Source organism: Poecilia formosa, unplaced genomic scaffold, assembly GCF_000485575.1.
Source record: "Poecilia formosa unplaced genomic scaffold, Poecilia_formosa-5.1.2 Scaffold139, whole genome shotgun sequence".
Classification (NCBI taxonomy): domain Eukaryota; kingdom Metazoa; phylum Chordata; class Actinopteri; order Cyprinodontiformes; family Poeciliidae; genus Poecilia; species Poecilia formosa.
The window spans coordinates 550,770-575,974 of record NW_006800078.1 but is presented as its reverse complement, the minus strand read 5'-3'; the positions used below and the strand labels follow the sequence as shown (position 1 = coordinate 575,974).

At 40.6% G+C, this 25,205-nt stretch overlaps 2 protein-coding genes across 6 annotated transcripts in view; one reads left to right on the top strand and one right to left on the bottom strand.

The window, feature by feature from the left end:
• The window catches only part of LOC103145302 (juxtaposed with another zinc finger protein 1), a 36,242-nt gene that overhangs the window by 6,949 nt on the left and 4,088 nt on the right, over positions 1–25,205 (bottom strand). Inside the window, exons 2-4 of the mRNA XM_016676697.1 lie at positions 14,192–14,552; positions 4,255–4,327; positions 1,043–1,239 (exon numbers count right to left, since the gene is read on the bottom strand). Of these exons, the coding sequence (XP_016532183.1) occupies positions 1,043–1,239; positions 4,255–4,327; positions 14,192–14,306 (385 nt within the window). The 5' untranslated portion in view covers positions 14,307–14,552. The remainder of the gene's footprint in view (positions 1–1,042; positions 1,240–4,254; positions 4,328–14,191; positions 14,553–25,205) is intronic.
• LOC103145256 (cyclic AMP-responsive element-binding protein 5) overlaps positions 20,117–25,205 on the top strand; it is an 18,137-nt gene continuing 13,048 nt past the window's right edge. Inside the window, exons 1-3 of one of the 5 annotated variants that reach the window (XM_016676695.1) lie at positions 20,117–20,292; positions 22,845–22,911; positions 23,206–23,299. In XM_016676695.1, the coding sequence (XP_016532181.1) occupies positions 22,858–22,911; positions 23,206–23,299 (148 nt within the window). In that variant the 5' untranslated portion in view covers positions 20,117–20,292; positions 22,845–22,857. Of the gene's footprint in view, positions 20,293–20,325; positions 20,764–22,844; positions 22,912–23,205; positions 23,300–25,205 lie in introns of those variants that run through there. The other 4 variants (XM_007562624.2, XM_016676696.1, XM_007562622.2 and 1 more) reach the window with 4 other exon arrangements.

Genomic DNA, 25,205 nt, shown 5'->3' with positions numbered 1-25,205 from the left:
TAGAAAAGAGCAAGGGGAATAAATACTTTAGCAAGACAGAAAGTAGTTTTCAAAAATTTTAGTACAAAAATTTTTTAAAAAAAAATCAAGAATTTGCATTTGCTTTGTTTTTTTTACACACATTTAAGGCATCCTAAATGGTTATGCGTGTGACCCTTTCTTAGCAATACTCTCTGCATTCAGATGTTACTTTTGCTCACGAGTAGGAAAAACAAATGTGGTGTCTGCCATTCTCTGCATTTTACCTCACAGGCACTCACACCCACAGAAAAAGGGATCATTAAGTGGGAGGGATCCCCTACTGCTCAGCTTGGAAAAAAACGCTTTACTCAGTGCACAACATTCCATTTCCACGCACACACACACTCACGCTATGCATCTGAATACCTGAAACATCCAGCCACACAAACATACAGACCCAGTGAACCTCCCCCCACCACCATGGAACAGGAAATGCTGCACCTCAGCATGAGGAAGTGGATGGCACCTTGGCACATGTTGAAAGAGGGTGTGGGTTCGTGCGTGTCGGTGTGTAATCGCAGACCTAACGCTGCGCTTGGACCCGCTCGGCCTGGAATTAGACATCTGCTCCTGGGCTGTGCAACACTCAGCCCCGATGCGAGCGCAGAGCAGGCCAGCTGCTGTGTAATTAGCAAAGTGTTGACTGCTTCGCTCGCTGCAGGAGCCACTAAAGCTGGCTCACAAACAACACGCACACCTCTGCAGCAGATAGCGGTTGGCTTTTCTTCTTTCCACCCTGACCGCAGACTTCTCCTGCTCCAGAGTTTCAATCTGGCTGCTTTTAATGACGGCAAATCATTTCTTTAAGCTGCAATGATTAAAGGTCATCACGCATTGCAAAAGCTCTGCTTTCTGACTAATGCGGCGTCGTCGGTTGAGCCGCATTCCTCTGGCGTTACGAGCTCCCTATAGCGTAACCAGAAGTCTGAGTGTGAACTGCCCAAAGGGACGATTTTGCGTGCCTCAGTCCGTTGTCATCGCGAGCAACCAGTTCGTCCTTCCGCTCCGTGCCGTGCCGTACCTGTAGGCGTGCTGCTGCGGAACGAGGAGGAAGGGGTGATGGGGGGCGTGACGGGAGGGGTCAGGTTGCCGCTGGTGTGGCGCGGCGGCGTGGCCGTGCTGTTCCGGGACATGCCGCCTGTGATCGACAGGGACAGCTTGGGCGTGGCCTTCTTCTTCATGGTCTCCTGCTCGCGGCGTGCTGCGTCTGTCATGAACCTGAGGACACACAAAGGTTCACGAAATCGTGGGGTTTTTTTTTTCTTATTCCTGAAAATCTGCTAACTCGCAACCCCGGCATTGCAAAACGTTTACACATTCCCACAAATACAGATCCATTCAGAAAATTTGAGTTTTATTGAAAAGTAGATTTATCAATAAGGGATAATGATTTTCTGCTAACAGTTAATGAAAACATGACATCAGAGCAGAGCAAAAAAATAAACTTAAAAAAAAAAAAAACCTGGGCTTCATGAAAAGTATGTTTAATACCTTCTTGAGGTTGTTATTTTGAAAGGGTACTTTAATCTGACACAGGACTCATTGGGACGTACATTCTAATTTACCGAACACGACTTTATATGTATAGAGTTGTGTAGCGACAACTTTTTTCATATTTTCGTCTGGTACAGTCACACAATTCAATGCATTTCTTTGGATTTTATGCTACAGATCAACACAAAGTAGAGCATTGTTGTGAAGTGGAACGAAAGAGCTCCCTCATGACTTTATAATTCTAGAAAAAATAATTATTCAAACTATGTAACACGCATTTATGAACTACACAATGTAGGTTTAAAGTCCCAACAAAACGCCACGACGGGTGTGGCTGACCAGATGTACATAAATGCTTTTATAATAGGCATATCTAAAGACATAGCATAACAAACAGCTACATGACCTTGTTTTTCATTCATAATGGCCTCATTGGTTTCACATTGAGTAAGATCTCCGCCAGGTTAATGCTCTAACCTTATACATGTGTTTTGAGACAGAAATACCCTGAGTCCACGTAAATCAGTGATGAATTATCGTATGAGCATATAGTTAAGTTGTAAAACCATTGCTATCTGTTCCTGATCATCTCTTATAGACACTAAAGATATGTTTACTCCCAGCTGGGGGCAATGGATTTTAAGTTAAAGCATTATGCAAGTTTCCGACGGATGTGTTTATAGGTTTTCTGAAAGGTTTAGAACTTTCAGCTTTTAATTTAGTCTCTTTTTGAGTTGGTGGAAGAAAAAAAAAACATTTAAAACAAGCACTGTTTTAAATAAGACTACGAGAACCACACTGACACCCATAGCAGCTCCTACAGAAACTTCTTTGCTATTTCTGTCTTACTTTTTACGTTGATCAGAGTATTCACATGCTTTTCATTTGATCTGTAATCATGTACTCTGGTCAGATGACAACATTTCAGGAGATTTTCAGCAACAACACGCTCCAGGAGGATGTAGGATAAACAAAATCATGATATGCAAAAGCACCTCATGCGTTCTGTGAAGTAAGGTAGAGAGTCTTTTGGATTAAAAATCAGGACACTTCAAAATAAAAATCAGGTGAAGTTCACCAAAGTTTTATTTAAAATGTTCCACAATTGTGCCAGATAACTGAAAATGGGTCATCGGTAGGTCTTTCAGCAGAACAGTAATCCAAACCGCATATTTTTCTCAAGCCACAAACATTTTAATCACTGAACGCAAATTAAACGTCAGATTTTTTCAAAACTTTTGGCGAGTGCTGTAAAATGTCACAATTTATGAAATTATTTTACTTTATTTGCATTTACATGATCCCTCTGTGCGGGTTAATTTTGGGAGAACACCGCACCAACGTGCGGGTCAAATATAACACAGCGCGCTCAAGCCTAACTTTCAGAGGCGCATGTAGGCTAGCCTTTACTAACCTGCACGTGGCAGCAGACGTAACTCTCCGCCAGCTACATAATGGCGTAGGTCCCAGTATACAAAATAGGCCAAGTGCTTCATGCCCTGACACGCAGCAAATATCCAGTCAATCACCGAATAAAACACTTTTGACATGGTTTGGCTGTCAGAGGGGAAATACTCCTCTTAACTATATAATGCTGAGTTTCGCAAGGAAATACAAGATAGTTAGAGAAAGAGAGTGTTGGTAAAGATTGAAAGATGAAAAAGAAATATAGAAATTAAGAGAGGTGTAAATACAGTACATATAAGATGAATACAGAAATTTTTCAAGTTTTTTTCCATAGGAATTGTATGTCCAATAGGTAGACATATTCAAAACCTATATAGATATATGGTGTTAATTGTTGATCCTTTGAACAACCAATTTAGTGATTTGTATAATTGAAAGAACTGGTGCACCGATTGCAATTTTCTGGCCCATCGATGATTTTAAAAAAAGCTTGACTTGCTGATTCTCATTTTGGCCATATGAAAAACTTTTTTTATGCAAAGTATAGCAAATAAAATGTTACTAGGTTTGCAACTGTGGGGCGACTATTATTAACCATACACGTGCAGATGGGAGAGGTGGGCGCGTTTGTTAGTCTGTTGTCCTCCCCGCCCCCAGCAACCCATTGGTGGGAACACGTACATGACGTCCAAATACCAATAACAAATTCCTCCATATTCCAGCTGGTTGTACGCTTTGATTTACTTTTTTTTTTCTTTCCATCTGTTACAACAGCTACAGCTTGGAGGCCTTTATCTCATCTCCCTTTCTGCTTTTACCTTGAGACAACCACATATTTTGCCATAAAACAAAACTGAGCCACTGAATGAGCCGTCCTGACACCACGAACAATAAATACAGATGACATTTACGATCTCACCGCTGGAGCAATTATGACTGAAAACAAACCTCCCTCGTCTGCGCTCCTTTGTCTTATCACAATCTACTCAGAGTTGCATCTTGTAGTAATTTGATGGGGTATTAAGTGTGATGTGACAGTTTGGTTCACCACACACACACACAAAACAAAGAAAAAAAAAACAACTAAGAAAAACTAAAAAACACACACAAACACAAGCAGCCTGAAATGCTGCCTCTGGCAGCTTGGGGAGCCAAGAGCGATTATCTCGTGTGGTTTTGTGCGCTCGTTTTGTGGATGAGTCAGTGCTATGGGAAGACATAACTCATCCGAGATCTCCCAAGTCACATGAGTGCACGCATGAGTGCCGATTTCTCACAGTGGAGCGATGCTGCCCTCTTTAGATGCGCGCTTGAGTAATTGACTGTGCGTACCTGTTGATGTAGCTTAGGGCCAGGTAGGTGGGCTGCTGTTGCTCCTGCTTCTCCAGAACCCGCGGATCTGTGTCTGCGGCAGAAAAAGGACAGATTGGATTAATCGCCCCTGCTCCCGAAGGAACACTGTCATCAATTAATTCTCCCTCCCAGGCACACTCTGTAGATAACTGGAGGTTTCCCACAAAGGCTTCACTGTATTAATGTACAACTATGACGGATTAATGTCATGTACTTTCATTAAACAGTGAATCAATACTCTTTATTTAAAAGCAATGTCTTTCCCCCTCTCCTTCTCAAGAGATACACTGGCTGCCAAAATATGACAAAGAGGAAAGTCGGAGCGACTGCTAGGAGTCAGTGATGAATGTGTGGTGTATTAGTCAACAGGCGTGCTCAGGCTTTTTTTTTTTTTTAACCCTCTCCTCCTCCTCCCCAACGGACTTGCTAAGTCAGTAACACAACAGTAGGCAACTTCCTGTGCCTGAGGCTGGCACTGTTAACTTCAAAGTCCAGCCTCCTGATCCTTGGAAAACAGGAGCGTGTGTGCAGGAACTCACTGCTGGTGGCTTGCAACTGTGAACTGCCAGTGCCATCAAGTGTTCAGCGGGGGAACGTTCAAAACCGGAGCCAAGTTTAAAACAATTAGGTGAGTTTAACTATTTACAGCCAACAAGGCATTTGCAAAAGTGTCCATGTGTTGCCATGTTACACCCTCTAGTTAATGTTTTTACTATGATTTTATGCAGTAGGCCAACATAAAGAAATGTGCACTTGAAAATTGAAAGAAAGTTACACATGGTTATCAAGATTTTTTAAAAAAAAATAAAATTTAAAAACAAGTGGCAAATATATATATATGCACCGAAAGAAAAAAAGTAAATTGACAATTTTATCGAACAAATAACACCTGCACAGCAAAGTATGGAGACGGGACTATCATGCGGTGGGGAGAAGGAAGTTGGTAAGACATGGTTATATAAAGAGAGCAGTGCCGAGACTCTAAGCACAGCCAGAGGGACAATGCAGTAATTTAGCTCAACCATACGGCTATGTTAAAATGGTCCAGTCAAAGTCCAGAATCACATAAAAGGGATCGTTTGTAGCAATCGGAGAGAGTCGAAGCCATTTTGTAATGTGAAACAGCAAAAAATATCTTTCTCAACATGTATGTAGCTTGACTTAGACAGGCTGAATACAAATGAACGCCACACTTTTCAGATTTATTCATTGATTTTATAGAATTTTTATATAAAAAATTCAATTTGGTTTATTTATAAAGTGCCAATTCACAACAAAAGTCCAAACCACTTTTCACTTTCTTTCCAGGTCACAATTATACACAACTTTGTTTCGCCGCCAATCACATAAAATTCCACTAAAGTACAGTGATTTTCATGTCGTAACATAAAATGGAAAAAAAAAAAAAAAACCTAAACGAGTATCAACACTTTTGTGCAGCACTTTAGGACCGTTTTCTAGCTGCATATCTAATGGCTTGCAGATGTATCGCAATCTAAATCTGAGAACGCCTGGATGCTCCTTCCAACTAATCCCACCGCTTTGTGTGCTGGCCTTCACACCCATTTGGTTTTCAGGCTTTCACACCTCATAATTAAAAAAATGCAGACTTCCCACAATGCAAGAGAACACCAAAGAGGACCAGCAAACAACAGGGCAAGGAAAGACGCACACCCTTCTGCTGTTTCCGCTGCACAACAACAACAACAAACCGCAACTCCCCAAAAGAGAAGGAGCAAAGCCAGGGGAGACGAAAGGAGCAGCTTATGGATTTGCGAACACAAAGACGTTTGTACACTCTTAAAAAAGGGAGGTGGTCCACAGAGGTGGTCTCTCAAAGTATTTTATGGCCGAGCTTTAGCCATCATAGCCGCTGCTCAACACCAGAGTGATCTGCACACTCGTGAGCAGGCAACAACTGGACGTATAGTGCCACACGTGAGACGTCGTCACCAAGAGAAGCTTGCAAGCCAAACTTCTCTGTGAAATTATGCAAACTTACAGTTGGGATATAGTTTATCACATAGAGAAAAGCAAACCGTGATTAGTTCTGGGATTTGATCTGCTATTTTTGTTTAAAAATGTTATTAAAACATACTCTCCAAAAAGCTTTTATGTACACATGCCTCTGATCAGTGGCGCAACTGCACATTATTCAGGTGGATGCGAAAACATACATCGGCGCCCCCCCACGCCTCCCCAGGAAGGAACGTCAGCGTAGAAAACATACGCTCGCTTCCCCCCTCCTCCCCCGGGGCAAGGATACGTTAAGTGTGAAACTCGCGCTAGATTTACCTCATTATGTGCGTGAGGTGAAGGAGCGCAAGGCGCGTAGAAGTGTATGGGAAAGCATAATCGGCACCCTCCAGACGGGGTTTTGGCGCCCCCTCTGGTGCTGCGCCCCTATGCGTTGCATGCGCCGCATACCCACTTTTTGCGCCACTACCTCTGATGACATCATGTGATCCCAGTTCCTTGAGAATGACTTTGTGGATCTGTATGGGTTTTTTTTTTCTCCCCTCTGAATTTGCATGTTTTTTAATCAAATGTATTCAGATCAATCTGATTTTTTTTCTAACAGGCATTCTCGATAAAGTCAAAAGGGAAAATTGAAAATAAAGAAGAATAAGAAAGATAGTAAAAATGGAGAATAGAATGTCAAACTACATATATATATATATAAACATTACTTAGAGCAATAAAATAAAGTTAATTTATGGATAACATCTTAAAAGCATTTCAATCACTGTAAAAAAAAAAAAAGATAAAACGGAGTCAAACAAAAAAATATTTTTCTAAAAATTAAAAAAAGGACTTCTTAAGTTTAATTAAAGTTTGGCCAGAGGGTTTTTGAAGAGAGTTTACTTGTATTTTGTGCAACAAAAACACAAAATGCAGCAGAGTTACCAACGATAGCTTATCTGCTCCAATAATATGCCTCTTGTGATGTCACTCACCCAAATATGTGCAGAGCAAAAATTCCCAGTTTTTGTTTTTCATCAGTGGTTTACAAAAAAAAATGTCTGAAATTCTACTGTAAATTCATTCATCATTACCAAGCTACTTCTGGTGGACATTTGCGAGGGAAAAAAATAAAAATTAAAACAAAATCGCCACTGGATGATACCTTTTAAAGTCCAAACTTTAATTTAAGACAACCATGCCCTTTACAAATAATGAGTAAAAGGCTTCCTGGTGCCTCTGGGTGTTTCCATGAAAACTTTTTCCGATAAATGTTTTTGCTTCTAATCTAATTATTAAATAAATCTGTCTAACATGATTAACCAAACCATTTCGTCAGAGATTCAGTTTTCAAAGTACCAGGAACAATAAAGTACTGGAGGGGTGGGGACTGAACAAAACAGTGGGCGAGAAAGAAGATTTTAATTTCGGATGCCCAAGGTACTGAAGGTCCTGGATGAAGCGTTTATGCATGTGTGTGTGGAGAAACAGGGGATGGTGGTAAAGGAGTGAACCAGGTGCAGCAGCAGTAAATGTTCACCAAATTTATGACTTCCACTCACCTAACAGGACAGGAAGTTAAAAAAGGAAAAAAAAAACTCCTGATCCTGATGCTGGACGATTAGGAGTTTTTAAATTTGAAAAATCCCATCTTAGAGCTTCAGTTTCTCAACTCTTAAAACATCACTTTGAGCTTGTCTGTGCTTTATATCACATATATAATGCATGTATATCAGAATCTAAATGAAGCTTTAAATCCCAGATACAGATGCTCTTTTTTTCCCCCCTAACACCAGGATCTAACTCGTACCAGTGGAACACTGCTGCCCCCTGGTGATCACCACCATTAGTGCGTGATAATTGTGTCACGGTCTGTGCACATGGGCCTTTACCTTCGCATGTGTTCAAACCAGGCCAAGAATGCACGGCTTGTTGTGTAGCCCGCTAATTAAGCCCCAGAGAGCCTTTTAACGTGTTTCCAGAGCAGCAGGCAACCGGACGGAGGGAGAAGACAGAAGGAGCTGGAGAACAGGAGGGGAACTGAAGGGAGGGGGGGGAGCTGGAGTTGTACTTCTCTGTAATTACACTTCCTAGAGGTTTTTCAGGGGCTCTATGGCCCTGCGACTTCCGAAAGGCTAATGTGTGGGACTGGTGTGTGCATGGGGACCTGTGTGTGTATGTGTGCGTGTGTGTGTGGGGTGGGAAAAAAAAGGAGGTCTGCAGATTCCAGTTGGAGATGCCAGTCCAGTAATTGTCCTGCTGCTCCACCCTTACAGGTCATTCAGGAAGTATGGTGAGCAGCACAGTCTCACATGCACGCCTTCCTGTGTCACACCTCCACAAGGTGGAATGGGAAACGACCTGGCAACAGAGCCTGGGACTAAATGATTAAATTCATTTTCAGGAGGCGCCCCCTACAGGGAATCTTACTTAATGTGTGTGCTTTTAGAAAACGGAACACTGTCAATTATATAAAACATTACACAAAAAAAAAAAATCAAACTAGAAGTGTTCGAATATTTAGACGTCTTCAAACATTTCGATCGTGGATCTTTCGAGGAATTTAACAGTATGTGACATTTTAGCTTTAAATAATTCCAATAGGGAACAAGGCTAAATAAGGAACCATGTTCAGTTTGCCACCATAAACAGAGTTCCCAGCAAAGAGGGGCGCTTGAGCTTAATTAAAAACAATACTTTTCTGAAGCCACAGGGAAAGTAAATATATTACCATTAAATTGGTAAGTCTACAAAATGACCATTTGTCAAGAAATGCATGCGAGTTTGAGGAGAACAACAGCAAAGTCAAAATCCACACACAGAAAACTGTAGGCTGCCAGACAAGGCCAAGTTTACATTCCAATATGGCAGCTGCACATATACATTTAAAACCGGACGGCTACATACGCCAAATAAAGGCACTTTTTCCCTCACTGAAAGTGAAATCAGACTAAACGTTTTGTTTTTAGAATTACCAAAAAAAAAAAAATTATATTTTTGTAAATGCCAGCAAGCCTAGTCACAGTGACATTTTTTAGAATTTTTTGTGTGTAGCTTTCTTCTAATTCAAAGGTTTATATTATTTGGTCAGTATCAGATACAACTGTCTTACAGTGTATGACTTGGGTCAAACCTTTTGAGTTTTCTTTTACAAGTTTCTCACAGCACCTTGCTGGAGTTCTGGCCCATTCCTCCCGACAGAATTGGAGGAACTCAGTTTTGTGGGCCGCCTCACTCACACACACACACCCACACACATGACTTTTCAGCTTTCACAAAACTCAAAAGCATACCATTTCCTCCTGCAGTGAAACAGCTCCACAACATGATGCTGCCACCCCCATACTTCAGTTAGTTTAAGCGAAAGTTCAACCATTTTTTTTTATTTCATTTTGAATATCTACACCCATGTACACTTGTCCGAAATTCAAAATATTCTCATTTCATGCTTAAAATCCAATCTTTGTGCAAGTCTGCCCCAACAAAGGTGGCGTATTCGGGATTTGCCTGCACCAAAGCCCCAATTTATTCAAGATTTCCAGCGTCTTCCCAGTGTCACTCCTTTAATCCCAGTTTCCTCCTCCTATCCTCAGCTGGACCCAGAGGCAGGTACGTACTTGTGCAGGTGAGAACACGACACGCTGCAGTCGTGCACAGGGGCACGGCAGCCCCTGACATCATCGCATTCCTCAGGTCTTACCTAGACGCAGCGCGCGAAGCGTTAAACAACAGCTAAAAACCGCACACTGTAAACACAGATCACCTCAGCCGCTTCCTCCAGCATCCAGCTGTAATCTAAAAAAGCACGAAGGGTAACCGGGCGGGGGGAGTGAGGTGTATGTCATTGGACGGCTGCCATCTTCTCTGCCGGGATGAGGTCAGTGCTGAATTAACCCTTTTTTTGTCACAAAAAGGTGCGCAGTGGGTTCATTTGGGCTGTTTGCTGCTGGCTAACGATAAGAAGAAAGGCAAGAGTTCAAAACTGAGATCATTCAAAACCAGAGGCAGAAGTAAGGCGTTTCCAAACTTTTACAGCCTCAAAGTTAACAGTTGTCAATTTATTTATTTTTTTAGAATACTATTAAAGGATAAAGGCAAAACTTTGCCATGAATGGATTTTCCTTACTTAGAGAAAATTAAAAAAAAATCCCCAGACTTTACAGAAGCTTCACATCTAATGCTCTGACACTAGAGGGCAGCAGAGACAAAACATCTTTGAGCGGTGATTTCTACACCCTGACTTAAGTCCCATTTGACTACTTCACACATTTTAAAGCGAGCTTAGTGCCAAACCCTAAACTAACTGATTTACAGCTTCTGCATGCCTGTTTGTAATCCCCGTAAGCACCGACAGCTTCCAATCACTGCAATCCGTTACGCACCCGCCTTTAAACGGCTTCACTGACATCTCAAATGAGAACGTCAGGATCAAATCGGCTTATGTCATGGTGGATTCTGATCACACACGCACACACACACACACACACACACACACCACTGAACCGCTTCAGAACCCAAAAAAAAAGGGCATAGTCAGATGTCACCGACCTCCTCCTCTCTCACACTCTTGCCTCAATCGTCCCCTTATTTGTCAGATTGCGCCGACGCATCAGCAATGTTGATTAAATTGCAAACGTTCATGACACTGCCGATGGCCGGCTGTGGGGATAAAGTGAACAGAGACGCAAATTTCATTAATCTAAGAGATCTGGCTAGTAAATCGTTGCTCTGCTCAGATGACGGTCAGAGTCAAAGGTCAGACTGAGAGCCAGCTGGGGCAGTGTGGGCTAATAAAATAGCACGTCTATGCATATTTGCCGGCGTTTATGTTTAATTTGATTATTGGTGAGTTGGAGGAACGCTGTGCGCTTTACTTCTAGACACCGTCGCTGACAGTCTATCCCATTTTTGCACTTCTGACCAGTCCATACCCCTTCATCACCGTCGGGCGTCGTCGGCACCGCTGGCGGCTCTGCAGAGCTCTTTGTCAGTGAGACAGCAGGTGTGCCATAACTCAGCCAACAAGCTGCCCCCAACCCCGATAGAGTAGAGACTGCCAGTTGCCATGGAGACTGGCTCAATGAAGCATCCATTTTACCCCCTCACCTCCTACAAATGGCCTCGTGAAGATGGACGCATGCCACAAACAACAATTACAGACCCGATTCGCTTTTCTATGCGCTCTGCACTGTTTTATCCATTTATACCTCAATTAATGGTTCCATAGTGCAACTTTTTTGGGCAGTTTTATGTTTAATCTGCTATGCAGGGTGATTATGTGCTATATCTATGATTTAGAAGAGGTTAATTAATTATTAACAAACACTGCAGGTTACTTATTGCCATTTTCTCTGGTATATAATTGAAAGAAAAGGCCGTATCTACAGTATGTATTAAAAACAAGGAATTTATTGAACCTCTTCTAACAGTTGCGACACATACATGGCTTTGTTACCATCAGCAAGTTTTTGGCTGCTTTATCTTCTAGATATTAAAAGTAGGGGTGCACCGACAGCAGCTTTCTGGCCCATCAATCTTGAACACCCCTGACCTGCTGATTCAGATTTTGGCCGAGACCGATTTTTGTATAACTGAAAATGTGACAGAGTCACCGAGTTTGCAACGGTGGGGTGACTATTGTTAACCATGCATGTCCACACGTGAACTGGTGGGTGGGTCTGTCGGTGAGCCCTCTCTCAAAGCAGAGCAAAAGGGGACAGTGGTTGATTTTCAGACCTTTGTGGAGCCAGATAAGATCGGTTTCACATGCAAGTATCAACCGATTATTGATCGAAGTAAGGAAATAGGAGTTGATCAATCAGTCGACCGATTTATTGGTGCACCACAAATTAAAAGTGTCAATAACTTCTTACATACATCTCATTAATTAAATTATATTAAAAAACTAATACATTACACTGCAAGATTTTCTAAGAGCAATAATTCATTAAGCATTTTAGTAAATATTACAACATGAAATGCATTCAAAATTCATAATAAAAAAGAAAACTAAAATATTTTGAAGTTTACCAAATTTCAAAGTTGTTCTTTTGCTGTCCACCATAGATTGCTTAAAACTGATGCAATAGCTCATCAAATAGATTACAAGATCTGACCGGTTAACTTGCAGCCAATTACTTTTAACTGTAATGTGCATGCATTTATGTACAATGGAGATTATTTCACGAGACATTAAAGTATCAGTTTATGATCTACTTAATTATTCACTTATTTAATTATGTGAAAGTGAAAAGGACGTCGGTGCATAGTGAAAAGCTGACTGGCCTGAGGTTTACGTGCTGTGCAGGCTGGCCAATCACATTATGGAGGATAATGTGGGAGCCATCATCTTTGCATAAGATATACGATCAGAAAATCTTCAGTGATCATCATTGAACATTATGGAGGATAATGTGGGAGCCATCATCTTTGCATAAGATATACGATCAGAAAATCTTCAGTGATCATCATTGGTGTAATAAATTGTAAAATAACAACAGCAGGCCACGCAGCTTTGTTCAATAGCGAAGCTAAGAGCCTCTCCATATGCAAATACAAAGAGAACTGTGGGAGCAGTGTTGTGTCTGGGACTGCATTCTTTGGACTCAAAGTGTCCAAAGAATGAGGTCAGCTCGCTACCTGAATATACCGAATGACCAGATTATACTATCAATACATTTCTTCTCCACTGATTGCCTGGCCATATTCCAAGATGACAATGGCAGGATTCATCAGGTTAAAACTGTGCCAAAGTGGTTTAAGGAGTGTGAGACATCATTTTCAGTGATGGATTGGCCAGACCCTATTGAGAATCTTTAAGCTGTGCTTGAAAAATTTTGCGCAGCTGTCCAACTGATCTCCTCTAAAAGATGTTGGTGAAAACTTAATGCCACTCTGGATGAAAATAAATCTTGTGACAATTATACACTTATAGAACTTATAGAAATAATGAAGTTTGTGCCATAATCAAAGCTTTAGGCAATCTACCAAAGTATTGGACAGTATTACTTTTTTTGGGAGGTAGTGCATATTGTATGAGAGAAAAGCAAACACGCTAAAAAATAAAATAAAATAATGGAAAAAATAATATTAGTGATAATATATTATTTTATTCATAGTCAATTTGAAATTTTATATTTCAGAATTAAATTAATTATGAAATTATTTCAAACAGGCTGATTAAATATATGTATATTTAAGTATATTTATTTTAAAAATATAGCTAAATAAATATATTTATTAATTTAAAATTGTTATTTATTTATTTATAAATGTATTTTTGATATATTCGTATTTTAGTACCTTATGTATTTGTTTGTGGCACTTTTGGCATTCCATAGGATTTGGGGCTTAACGTCAAATAAAACATTTGGATTTAGAGCAACAAGTTGAAGCTTGTGCTTAATCATATAACAAGTTGTATTCCAGAAGTTACTTGTACTGTAGTGATAGTCTTTGTAAATGACAATAATTTAGATAAGACGTAGCATAAACGGCGTCGCTTCAACGACAAATATCGGGTAAAATGGGTTCTAGACTCTTCCGCAGCTCAGTTGAGAGCACCGCTAGATGAGCTGCGGCTTCTCCGCATCAGGCCTGCAAATGTAAACAGACTGCTGCTGAGCGGTGTGTTAGCCGAAAAACCGCTGTCTGACTGCCCAGGATGCTAGGTATGCCCTATAAAAGCTCCGGCCGAGTAACAGCTGTCTCTGCAACCCCCATATCGTGACCAAATGTACAAGTAAATAACACAAGCAAGCATTTTGTTACATAAAAATAAAAGTTCAAGTTGCCGAAGAACGAGCAGCTCTGCGAGCCTCGACGACGAGCGGAGCAGCAGGAATAGCGGAATGCAAAGCCGAGCCTATCTGCATTAAGCTAACTGGCTAGGACGCTAACTAGCAAATCAGTGCTAGCTGGATGGCTCCGCCGCCCCCCTCCGGCCCCAACTCACCGATGTGATTGTCCTCGATGTGGACGATGAGCTCGGCGAGAGACTCAAACTGCAGACCGCAGCCCCCGAACCTGCAGGAATTGGAGAAGAAAGAAGCGGCGGCGATGCCCGTCATGCTTTACGGTCGCTGGCGCATTCACCGGGTGGAAAGAGGGGGGTAGGTCCGGGAGCCGGGATGGTGAACGAGGAGGCACAGGCTTCAGGGGTCCGGGGGTTGGGAGCGGAGCGGGGCAGAGCGCGGAGCAGACACCGGGGCGGCCAGACAGGACAGCGGCGGACGCAGCTGGGAGGCTGGCGGTGACGGTGGGAGTGGAGGGAGGAAAGGGTGGCTGGTGGCAGGCTACGTCACGGTGGTGCCTACCTGTTGGAGTCAGAGACAGCTTTGAATCACCGATGGCACCAAAAGACACTACAATTGGAGGAGCAGATGTTCGTGCTTTGCTGATATACTGAGTACACATCAAACAGGAAATGAGAAAATCAAGGAGAAATCATCTCGACTATCTTTTTTTTTTCCTGTTTTTGCGATGCTAGATTTTCATAACTAATTTGCTAAACAGATAGCCAAACGTGGAGATCACCTCAAAAATGTTAAGTTTTATCAATTGCGATGTGTTATCTATTTCATAAAGTAACTAGTTTACTAAAAATACAGTAATGTAACTTATGCACTGGACTTATAAAGTTTTTTAAACAAATAAAACAAAAGTCTTTATTAAACACTTTGCAAGTTAGTTCCATAATACCAAAATGAATATTTACTGCAGACATTTTTCCTGTTATAAAAATGGTGGCAAAAAGTGTGCAAAGAAAAATGATCGACATAATCTCGGACATTATTTCTGAATGTTATGTATGCTCTTATGTAGTTTAACAGATAGGTGCCAGTTGACATAAGGCTGTGACTTCACTCCCTGGTAAGTCATAACAGAGGTAAGTTGACTTCAACCCCCTTCTCCACATTGGTCCTTTGATGAAACACATGGACACAGCAAAACAACTCAATCCCTTATGGTCAATGGGCGAGAGGTGGGATACACCCTGGACAGGTTGCCAAATAATAACCTGGTATGAAAATTCTCCAAAAATGAAGTTTGGATAGTGTTTTTTTTTGTTTTTTTTTACCTTCTTGACTTGACCTTCCTTGTCTCCTTCTAACAGTGGCGAGTTTGTCACCGTTTCTGTTTTTTTTTTTTTTATTGCTTGCAAAGTAGGCAAGTAGATGTTTGGTTGTTGCCATTTCCAGACCTATGAAGATCAACACACATCTGGCTTTCTTGTCTGGCATGTTCTCATGTCTTTGCTATTTAGGAACACTAAGACGAATGGGCTTCTGTTTCACATTAAACATCTACGCCAGGGCAATTGTAGCATATTCTCCCACCCACCAATGGAAATTTGATAATCGGTGACCTTCTACAATACAACATGAGTTTAGCACAGGGAATTTGATAATCGGTGACCTTCTACAATACAACATGAGTTTAGCACAGGGGGCTTTGGCATCTTTTGGATGAGGGATACCAATAATGTTTTTTTTTTGGAGGATGCTATGTGTGTGGCTCTCCCAGAGAAAGGAGAATGTCATTCTAATCAACAACTTAGCTAGCCAGACTCAGCTGGCTTCTGTTGGGTTTGTTAATCGAGCGTTAAAACAGACCGTCATAAAACAGTGGAGATGACTTCAGCAAATAACCTTCAGACCAGGGAACACTCTTTTTTTTCTGCCTTTCTTCTCTGCCGTCCATTTACACAATCATATGAGACACGAATGTACAAACACATTTTCAAAGTTGCACCAAATTGCAATACAAGCAAGCGCACCCACAAAACAACATGACATCATCAGAGAACACAGTCCTTCACACATGTACAGTAGAGAAATCCAGTTACTTCATCAGCTTCATCACAGATGTGCTCCCTTACACACACCAGGCACAAACACACTCATTACACACACACGCGGGGCATGGGCTCCGTGAGTGTGACGCAGTTGCTGAGATCCATTGCGCAAATCAGAAGTGGTCGCATGTGTTGCTAATGTAATCGAGAGAAGGGAGAGACACGCAGGGTGGGTTCGTGGCGCATGACATCATCTGATCTGAGGTCAGTAGGTGGCGTGGACAGAAAAGAGAATTCTGCCAATATTAGCGAGGTCGCGTTGTTTGAAACAAACGCGCATCTATTAACAATCCAACTGTCCATCTCTGAAGTTGTTCAAAATACACTTCTATGAAAAGTATCCCCACACACACAGACACACAAATTTTAGGTGTTTTTTTTTTGTTTTTTTGTTTTTTTTTGCCAAACGAGCGAGTTACAAGTCACCCGATAAATCTTTATATCAAATGAAAACAACCTCAGTACAAACAGGACTTCATTTATTAATGGAAAAATCCTAAGCGAAGCAATCTGGCCCTGTGCTAAAACGTTATTGATCCCAAAACCCAATCAGTGGTTTTGTGCCACCCTTGGCAGCAACACAATGCATTTGTGAAATTTGCCAATTAATCTTTTACATCAATGTGAAAACAGTTTTTTGTTCCCCACTCTTCTTTGTAGATATGCTTTATTTCAGCCCCACTAGAGAGGTTTTGAGCATGACTGGCATGAATTATGGAGTTCCATTTGTGCCAAAAATATGATATGCTTACACGTCAATGCTAAGTGAATATGCTTTGTGCATAAAAAACAGACACAAAACTAACTATTACATACAAACGAATATATATATGCTTATTTATTGTTTATTTAAAAAACAAAAAACAATTTTTCTTTTGTAGTTGTGTTTTATAGTTCCATAAATTTTGACCCAAATTATGAGAGTAGTGACATGAAGTTTTGCTTCTGATTTTTTTTCTCCCTCCTTTTTATGTTACATATTTTAGGAAGTAAAACTAGTAGTTTGTCTGTAGTCCTAGTGTTCACTGTGTGCTATGTATTGTTGTAAACATTTATTTTAAATCAGTGTTATTCATAAACCCTATACGGTATTGAGCGGTATTTTTTGACCCGAACTGAGCTGTTTTTTCACCAACTGGAAACAAAATGTTTCCAGTTGCATACACACAAAGCTCACTTGAGCTTCACCTTAAACTCTTGACGTAGTAGAGCTAAACAGTGCAGAGGATGAATCTTCTTTTAGAATTGTTTGCTATTTAGAGTTAGACTTGCTGGTATGCTTTGCGGTACAGTTAATCTGACGTCAGTCAGTTTGTTTGACCTTTGGCCTTAAGTATTGTATTTGTACAATTATTCTGACCTCAAGCTTTGATGAGGCAGCTCTCTGAAGCTCTCAGGCTGGCTGTTAAAAGCCCTGGTAGGGTGAAGATGCCAGACGGTAAGTGGCCTGTATGCAGTCCTGAGTTATGGAGGTAGCTGTTATCCCAGCAGCTTTCTCTGCTGCGAGGGGGCAGCAGACTTCCCGGCTGCCGTCAGAGACTTTTGCAGCGTGACTGCACACCCTTCACACGCGCCCACGCTCGTGCTGCGAAATGTCTCCCCTTATCTGCGCCGAAAACAAAACTCCAAGGTTCGCCATCCACATGAGGGAAGAGCCCAAAACACAGAATGACATCATCACAACTTCCTGTTTCTTCAAGTTTCCATGGCACCAGTGGGGTGGGGGTTGGGGGGAATATCTGCATGCTTTAAATGATTGGCGGATGGTGAGTCAGTTAGGGCCGGTCCATTTTTCTTTTCCTTTTTTTTTTTTTTTTTTTTTTTCTTTTCCGCACAACCACAACAAAACCATACCCCAGTGCTCAGCCCTGTCCTGGCTGGAGCGCCGGAAAGCCTGACCAAACATGGCACTGGTGTTATTCAGTGATGTGAATCATTACAAAGAGCGTAAACTCCTTTTACATATTGATGCTGTAATATGCTGGTAGGATGTTAAAACAAATTTTGAAACAACGGTTACGTATTAGCAGTTAGATAATCTGACTGAAATCTGTGAATCAATGGAAACACTGTGTTGAAGGGAAACTTCTTCAAGTGGACCATCATTTATCACAGAGCATCTATGACTACATTATTTTCTGTTTTATGGACAATTGTTGATCACATGCATATTCAGCAGTTTGTAGTCCTTTTTGGCTATTTCATCCAGGTATATAAGAAATAGCAAGTCAGCAGAAGTACTTGGAATGTGGAGGGACTCACGGTTCTCTCACTATCTGTTTTTCTACACTTCTCAGGACTTTTAATTATTAATAAATCCCTGCAGTAATAATATAGCAGCTTAAACGTATCAGAATCATTACATAAAATAAAACTTTAAAGTTATTTAACTTCTTCAGATGGAAAAAATAAAACTGCAAATGCAAATGTTTAAGATTCTATTTCCATCCTTACAGTAAGCCTTCCAACGGGACATTGAAATCTTATAATATCAAATAATAGTATCAAAAACAGGAACAACCATCCACTAATTGTAAGAGAAGGCAATTCTTCTCTACATACTGGAGAAACACTAACACAATATGTCAGTAAGCAGAGTCTGAGATATATATATATATATATATATATATATATATATATATATATATATATATATATATATATATATATAGATGTAGTGATAGTAAATACAAGTGATAGTGTCAGTGAGTTTTGGGGGTTTTTTCTTCAGAGGATTGTTTATAGAGAATCAAGGCAATCTAAACAAGAAATGTAACATGCAATGGTCGGTTAGGTTTACACCCTGTGATGTATCTCAGTGCTTCATGACAAACAACATGTAACATCTGCAAATATCTAAACAGGACCATTCAGATAACGTTAACATGGTCAGTGTGAGGTAGAAATGCAACCTCAATAAGTCCTTTCTCTATTTTAAATGAAAAATATGATTTATTTCTATGAATGAACCCAATTTGCATTCGTTCTAATTATGTTCAATGTGTCATTTAAAATACTTTTTTTTCATTCATAGAAATATCAATGCATCCATAACTAGATGTACGGTGAATTTGCAAATTGTTCTTGAAAATAGCATAGAGTTAGTTTTTTTTTTTTAGCCTTTTATAAGAGTAAATACTGTCAAATTCAACCTGCAAATGATCAAACATCAGGACATTGTCTTTGTATGATATTAGAAGCATCATGATCATTTTTACCCTAATTTTTATATAAATTGGCAAAAGTATTAGGCATAATACAGAGCTTTGAGGGACACCTTTTGTGACATTCTGATAACTAGAATAGAATAGAATAGAATAGAATAGAATAGAATAGAATAGAATAGAATAGAATAGAATAGAATAATTATTTATTGTCCCAAGTGAAGAAATCACAGCAGTAAGTTACAGTAAGTGGGGGAATATAGCATTGCATATTTACACAAAATAAAAGTAAGAAACAGTATAAGGAAATAAACACTGCACAGTCATTACAAATAGCATGCTATCTAATCACTTCCTCTCACCAGTAGATAAGCTGCTGCTTCAACATAGAACATGGCTGATGCCATCCCACATTTATTTACTGTATATTATATAAAAAGTTTATTAAAGAGACTGTTTGTGTTAAATAAACGTACAACATATGACCAATCCAATAACTTTGCTGTTAATAGGGATTTAAGTCATTCTTTTCTTCATTCAATAATTCATTAGTGCTATTTATTTATTTATTTATTTATTTATATTCAATCATGCATTATTTATGTTTATCATAAAAAGACTGCATTGTAATAATAATAATAATAAATAATGGTTTTGAAACATTTCTTTAACCATTAACCAGATCGTTTTGTGGGTCAACTCTCATGTTGTAATGACTATAGACTAGACAAAAAAAAAAAAAAAAAAAATCGCCCTCCCGGTCTGTCCCACTTCTGTCTGCCGGTGGAGCCATGTACGCCAGCACGCTCCCGTTCCGTTCCGTCCCCCTACCGACCCGCGTCCTGTCCCCGCCCCCTTTCTCCTCCTCAAGCCTTCGCTCCGTACGGGACCGCAATGATTTAGAAGTTCAGGAATCCCACGTGACGTCACCGGGAGGGTGATGTAATGCTTCTGTAAATAGAACGTATTGTCATCGCGCTCCAGTCCAACGTGGTTCCTCTCTGGAGCGCCGCTCGTCCCTCTCTCCACTTGTAGGTAAGCCTGCGTCTACTTTTCATTCACAAAAACTTTTGGAAACCGCGCAACAAGCGGCAGCAGGCGCCGGTCGCGGCTCTCTCGTGAACTCTTCGCGGCTTCGGACGGCTTCCTAATTCATCTAAGTTTGTCCGTTCATTTATTCAAACCAGCTGGAGAAGTTACCGGCGGCGGGACTTTTTGTAAGGTTAGGTGTCCTGGTGAAGTCTCAGCGAGCGGGACGGGGTTGAGCGCTCCGTGTCTATTTAGGGGGGTGTGACAGCACTCTTCATACAGCTGTGCCGGCCGGCCGGGCTTGTTTTTCTGAACAGGTTGTTTTTAGTGAGCTGTGGGACAGAACCGAGTCATGGTCCTGTTCTGACACTGGATTTACCGGCCGGAACCAACTGCTTGAATTTGATCCGAATGAACTGCGAACCTCAGGCTCGGTTCAATTCCATCTTCTATCAAATATGGAAACTTTAAAAGACAGTAAGTTGGTTCATCCTGAACGCATCTGAACAGTGTATTTAAAATTTTAAAATCATCAAAATGACTAAAAGTTATGTGTTTTGTTCCATTATTATTTATTATTATTAAACGGTGGACTATAATGTTTGATTTATCTGTCTTAAATGTTTGGTAAAAAAAAACAAAAAACAAAAAAACAAAAACGATTGCCAGTATATTCAGAACCCAAATTAATCCCTCTTAAAGTCGCAACATATTGGCCGTTGTTGTGTGTAGGATTTATGCGTGTATGACATCATTCTGCAGTGACGTAATCACTCTGACAGAAGGATTTTTTTGCTGAAAATGTGCTGAGTCTGCTATAATCTCGTACAAATACTGCTTGATGGGACGCTGCGATAAAACAAGTTCAATGATTTGAACTTAAAGTGGAGAATTTTTATGCTTCATGTCCCTGAAGGTGTGCAGCTAATTGTTTTCCTTCAGCCGATCGTGCAAGCTGCCCATTTCCTATCTGTTATCGGGACCTTGTGAACTTGTTTGCTGTATTTTGTAACTCGTGTGTACACGCGCATCCACGCACGCGCACACACCTATGAAGTCACCTCTGCTTGCCTTAGGTTGGAAAATGGGGGCTGAGGCAGGTTCAAACCTGTCAGGAGTGTAGGCCCTGAAGTGTGGCCTTCCCTCTCCCTTCCTTCTTCTATCTGCCTCTTTTCCTCTTTTTCCACCCGTAGTCACTGCCCCTTGCCCTTTCCATTCCCCTCTCCATCACCCTTGTGTTGCTCTCCCACCCTCCCTCTCTCTCCTTCCTCACTCTTTCCACTACTTATGGAGGCATATTCTGTTGCTTTCGTGTTTTCAAGAGCTCTCACTCTTTCCCTTTAACATCAACACTCAACTCGTCTGGTTACACCTGATGCCAGAGACTTAAGTTTTTCTTCTTCTCCTGTCAGACGGAAACAAAAGGACTAGCAAAAAATTTATAGCGCCCTCCGACAGAAGCGATCTTCTCTGCCTCGCGTTTGTGTTGATGCTTTCATCCTGTGAGGGCTTGATGCAGGCCCCGGTGTGCCTTCTTCGTGCTTTCAGCGCTCTTATTGTGAGCTGGACGCCCGGTGAAAGCATAATTGCAGGCACTACACTCAGCAACATCACTGCACAGTAACCATGAAAAGTCTTACGGCTCAGAACTTCAATATCCGGCGTGCGGTGCTTACAGCCCGGTGTAAATCCCTACGAGTGCTTTGAAGGTTTTTCCTCCTTTTGTTAGGGTAGAAATCCAAATTTCAGTCTTTTATTTCCACTTTTTTTTTTCTTTTTTTTTACTTCAAAACATTTGGGGTGCATATATACGACCTCCTTTTGCTCACAATTGGAGCCTCGTTTACATTTCCAACAACTCTGAGCTGCTTCACCATGGCAGCGTACCCACAGTATGATGCTGCCACTGCCATAGTTCATCATGGGGATGGTGTGAGTGGTAGTTTTCCTCCACATCAGAGTGCTTTCCATAAAAACCAAAACGTTTGAATTGGTTGCAAAAGTTCTATTTTGCGGCATCGGAGTAAAAGAAAAAAAAAAAAGAATGATTTTTCTTCTACTTTACAATAACGCACTAGTTTGCGTAATTTTTTTATTTATTATCACAGAATAATAGTATCAAGCTTCCCCACAGTGTGATGCTGCCACCACCATCCTTCACTGGGTGTTTTTAGGGTAATATGCATCTTTCCTCCTCATATTATTTTTTTCTTCTACTTGAAAATTATTCAACACTTTTGAAAATTTTCTCATAAATTCCTAATATGATCCTGCCACCTTTACGTGTCACTTTTAAAGAAAAAAATGTTGTTAAATTATATATTTTTTAATTCTTAAACAAAACAAAAAAAAAACCCAGATCCATCATCTACAGAAATACGTAACACATACTTTCCACACTCGAGCAAATAGTGTTTTACCTCTCATGTGTTATTTTTCTCTTCAGATGATTCTTCCTGCAGTGTAACTGTCTGACCTGTGAGCCACGAGGAATGCTCCCCTTCTCGGTGGCGAGGCTCCACATTGACACATTGTTCTTGATTCTTCTGTCTGCGCAGGCTTGTGGATGACATGAATGACAAACAGGACAGGCCTTATGTGTGCGGCGCCCCCGGCTGCTCTCAGGTCAGTAGGACACGGCGTGACTTGCATTCTAGTAAAAGACGAGTTTGGTGATTTATGTCTTTATGTTCTTATGGAAATGAATCACGCATCTACGTCACCTAATAATAAAAACAGCTTCTAAAAATAGCATCCGGAGATGTGACATCATCCTTTTCTCATCAAAGGAGTCCGATTTTCTTAACTACTGATAAGATTAAGAGTATTGTGACCGTTTGCGATAAGAGAGATAAGCCAGTGTACTTCAGCAATTTATGCCTCGACTCTTTCGCTTCCTCTTTCCGGTGGGGCCTGCAGCGCTTCCAGCTAGAGGAGCACCTGCTCATTCACAGACACAAGCATGAGATGACCCTCAAGTTCCCCCCGATAAAGACGGACATAAGTTTTTCAGGTGAGGTCAGATCGTCCACCTAACTGAGGTGACCGCATCTTGCATGTGTCGTTCTGTTCTCTCCTCCCAGTGGTTCAGCATTGGGAGGAGAAACACTTGTCATCAAAAGCTGTTATAAAAACCAGCTTTTATGTCTGTTTTTTTTTTTTTTTTACCAGTTACATATTTATGATATGGTTTGCTTTTATAAACTGAGAGCTGGATGAAAAAAGAAAAAGAAAAATAGATGGCGATATGTTACACAATATATGATCTGATAACCCCAGAGCAGGTTTCCTTCCCTCAGGTAGTCCGCGCTGCGAAACAGAGGGGCTCATGTTGCAGCATGCACAGTAAAGCGCGTCGGGTTTGGCACATGACTTGATTCAGAAACAAAAACAGGAGGAGTATTGATGTCTGATTATTATTATTTTTTTTTTGGGCTCTATTTTATATTTAAAGTAAAAACCATTTGGTGCACAGGTTAGATTTTTGTGTAATCAGTCTAAACATTTTAAAATTCAAGATAATGCCCCCTGATAGATAACACTCCTTTGTTGTTTTTTTTTTGGCTCTTCAGGAGCTTTTGGACCAATTTCCTTTGATCAGGAACGCTAGTTTGGTCAGTTGGGCATTGGAACAGGCCAACGATCACAAACACACATTAATGATTTGGAATGGCAATCCCAAATCCCTGATCTCAGCTCGATGGAAAGTTTCCAGACTATTCTTAAACTATTACTTTAAATGAGCTCTATTCTCTCGAAAAGAATGGCTAAATTTAAAAACATAATTACACCAGGACATTGTTATTGGCCAGACTACGTGTGTGGTCTGTCTGGCCCTTTATGATTTAATGTGCATGTATACGGCCCTTGATCCTGTATGCAGAATTTGGAACCTGGTATGAATTACAGACAGCATTCGCAAAAATAGATTTAAACTTGTGCATCCAATTAAAAAATGTTTTTAAAACTTATTGAAATTGTTTTGCATTAATTTTCTATTCTGAAAACATAAATAAATAAATAATAGCACAATAATAACATGTAATTTTATGGAACAACAGGCCTCGCAGTTACAGAACATTCTGTTTTACACTGAAGGCGAATGAGAAACTACTGTTGTCTTTGATCCGCGTGCGTTTTTGCACACAGCATTCTAACGAACGAACACGATGAACCAATTAGCAGATATAATGGTTGAAGTAAGCCTAGAAGCAAGCAAAATGCTACATCCACCTTGAGGTATTAAAAACATTTTCCTTCATCCAGTGAAAAAATTTAGACTGTCTCAATGAACCCTAAGCACGTTTTTAAGTAATCTTAAACGTGACTAACGATCTTTAGGACAGTTTTATTAAAAAGTGGTATTTTACATCAAATGTTTTAGATTTAAAAAGTCATCTAGGTAACACATCTACATAAAAGCCTGTAAAATCTAAATCACTTTTGAGTCGTTTTTATTGGATCATGACCTCTTTGTTTTCCATTTCTATCTCCTATTTCCTCATGGAGTCACCCTGTGTTTTTATTGTCTTGTGATAGTCTAAACAGGGTCATTCTTGTCGTTATAAAACAATAATAAAATAATAAAAACGCACGTATTCAACGCAGCGGATCTTTTTGTATGTTGTGCATTTAACGCGACGAATTCATAGTAGTGTCAGTGCCAGATCCCTAAAAAAAATCGGCAAAATGTTGAGTAACTCTGTGGTTACTAATTGAATGACCCAGTAAGCCAATAATATCTAAGCTATGTAGTCAAAATGCTGTCACACGGTCAGATGTGTTAACATAGGATCAGCTGTCTCTCTGGATGTAAACATTAGAGTGGGATCTAACCTCCACAGATTCACCCCCACCCCTCTGGGACCGTCGCCCCCCCTCCCCCCACCCACCGGGGTCCCGTGTCCTGCAGTCTGTCT